The 2,718-nt window shown below is 36.9% G+C and overlaps 1 protein-coding gene across 1 annotated transcript; it reads left to right on the top strand.

Annotated features, from left to right (window-relative positions):
• The first annotated feature begins 789 nt into the window (after nucleotides 1-789).
• Nucleotides 790-2,250, top strand: LOC112518597. Its single transcript, XM_025126363.1, has 3 exons — nucleotides 790-898; nucleotides 1,138-1,628; nucleotides 1,831-2,250. The coding sequence occupies exons 1-3, from the start codon at nucleotides 790-792 to the stop codon at nucleotides 2,248-2,250; spliced, it is 1,020 nt and encodes a 339-aa protein (XP_024982131.1).
• The last annotated feature ends 468 nt before the right edge of the window (nucleotides 2,251-2,718 follow it).

Below are 2,718 nucleotides of genomic sequence, written 5' to 3'. Positions count from 1 at the left end.
ATACATAAAATAGAAAATTATGACAATCAAATATATAAAATTAAAATTAGAATCAACATATAACTAAAACCTGATTACAACCAATACAATAACGGATATAAAAGATAGAAGCAAATTATAGTTATACATATATAATCAATTTTTTATTCAATCTAAAATCAAACTCTATATATAATTAACACTATAATCATTTTGCTGATAGATTTAAAGAGCCTTGCCCTTCTAGACCCAAATTTTTTAGTCCTCATTTCAATAAATTATCACTTGAAGAGGCTGCTGTTCTGGAATCTCCCTTTACTGCTCTGGAAATAAAGGAGGCTACTTGGTCTTGTAATGGGTCAAAAGCTCCGGGGACTGATGGCCTAAATTTTAACTTCATAAAGAGATTTTGGCCAGTGATTTGCAGTTCTGTGACTGATGCGGTTTTCCACTTTGAAAAAACGGACAGGATTAAGAGGGGATGTAATGCTTCTTTTATCGCTTTGATTCCAAAAAAAAATTGACCCTTTGGATATCTCGGACTATAGTCCCATTAGTTTACTTGGTTGCATGTATAAAATAATTGCAAAACTTTTGGCCAACAGGTTGGTGAAGGTCATGAGTAAGCTTATTAGTGGCAATCAATCTGCCTACATCCCGGGTCGGCAAATGTTGGATGGATGTTTAATTACTAATGAAATTGTGCACCACGCCAAAAAAAAGAAGATGAAATTGTTCCTTTTCAAGGTGGATTTTGAAAAAGCCTATGATTCGGTAAATTGGAATTTTCTCTTTCTCACTATGAAGCAAATGGGGTTTGGTGAAAAATGGATAAAGTGGATTTGCACGTGCTTGAAATCAGCTTCCACTTCTGTTTTGATTAATGGTTCGCCTTCTAATGAGTTCTATATGGAAAGGGGTTTAAGACAAGGAGATCCTCTCTCTCTCCTTTCCTTTTTTTGCTTGTAGGGGAAGTCTTACAGCTTATAATAAGTACTGCCTGTAATCAAGGTCTATTCAAGGGTATACGTCTTGCGAAGTCGAATCAGAATCTTTCTCTCCTTCAATTTGCGGATGATGCATTAATTTTTGGAAAATGGTCTCGTAAGAATTTAGTAACTCTTACTAATATTCTTAATTGCTTTCATGATGTTTCAGGACTGCGTATAAATCTGTCCAAATGCAATCTTTTTGGTATTGGTGTTCCGAAAGCGGATGTCAAAAATATGGCAGACTTGTTAAAATGTAAGGCTTCTTCTTTTCCTTTCACTTATCTGGGACTTCCTATTGGTGGTAACATGAAGAAGAAAGCCTCTTGGTCGGTTGTGGAAGACAAATTTCTTAAAAAGCTCTCAGATTGGAAATCTAATTGTCTCTCCATAGAAGGAAGGTTTACCTTGATTCAGTCGGTATTATCTTCTATCCCGCTGTTCTATTTTTCCCTTTTTAAAGCGCCTAATTCGGTTTTAAAATCTTTGGAATCAACAAGAAGAAAATTCTTTTGGGGATTTAAGGAAGATGAGAAAAGGATTCATTTGGTTGCTTGGGAAAAAATCTTAAACTCGAAGTCAAAAGATGGTTTGGGTGTCATTAGCTTAAGAGCAAAAAATGATGCCTTGTTAGCAAAATGGATCTGGCGGTTTTGTCAAGTACAAATGCCATTTCGAAGGATGTCATATCTGAATTTTATGGTGAGGATGGTGGTCTTTATTCAGATAGGCCTTTGGTTGGAAAAAGTGTTTAGGTTTCTATTGTCAACTCTTACAAGAATGTGGAAGTGGCAGGACATAATATTATTTTTCTTCGTTTTCCAAAAAGGTTGCTAAAGATTTAAATTCTCTTTTTTGGAAGGATATGAGCATTGGTCAAGGCAGAAAGCTGAAAGATCTCTATCCTAGACTCTATGCCATGGAGAGGGATAAAAATGCTTTATTCAAAGAAAGATGGAATTACATCAATGGAGCTTGGCGTGGAGCTTGGAATTGGAAATCGACAATCAGGGGAAGAAGCTCAGATGATCTTAAAGCCTTAGAAAGGCATCTTTCTCAAATGACTTTTAATACTTCAGGTGACGATGTGTGGTCGTGGAATTGGGACAAGAATGGGTTTTTTCCGGTCAATCTAATGTCTAAATTACTTCAAGGGGCAGTCGATACAAATGCTGATAACAATGATATCTCCTTTTGGAGTCCGTTAATTCCAAAGAAAGTTAACATTTTCATTTGGCGATTACTTAAAGAAGCCATCCCTGCAAGATTCAATCTTTCATAGAGAGGGATTCCGTTACAATATTTGGAGTGTATTTTGTGCGGTAAAGGTGTTGAAGCAATGGACCATTGTTTCTTTTCTTGTCCGGTGGCGAGCATTCTTTGGAGAAAAATTTGGGCATGGTGGGATCTTAAAGCTCCGCATTTATCCTCGGTGACTGATTTTGAATGGCTTGTCCATCAAGTAGGAGCTCATCACAAGGTTGGGATGATTTTCTTATCAGTGTGCGCTATGGCTCTTTGGCAACTTTGGAGGTGGCGAAATGAAATTCTCCATGCTGAGGACGGTTTGTCAATCAAGAAAAAAGACGAAGACCCATTCCCTTGTGTTTACAATCTTTCTAAATTATGGATGGGCAATAAGATCCGTAAGTTTCATCTTAATTGGGATAATTGGTCTACCTCTCCTTATCTTATTTAGTCTCTTGCTTTTGTCGAGCTTGCCTCTGTCTTTCGTTTGGGGAAGCTTGGT

The sequence above is a fragment of the Cynara cardunculus genome, assembly GCF_001531365.2.
Source record: "Cynara cardunculus var. scolymus isolate 2C chromosome LG 1, CcrdV1, whole genome shotgun sequence".
In the NCBI taxonomy this organism is placed as follows: Eukaryota; Viridiplantae; Streptophyta; class Magnoliopsida; order Asterales; family Asteraceae; genus Cynara; species Cynara cardunculus.
The sequence above is the reverse complement of the archived record's forward strand: the minus strand, read 5'-3'. Positions and strand labels throughout refer to the sequence as shown.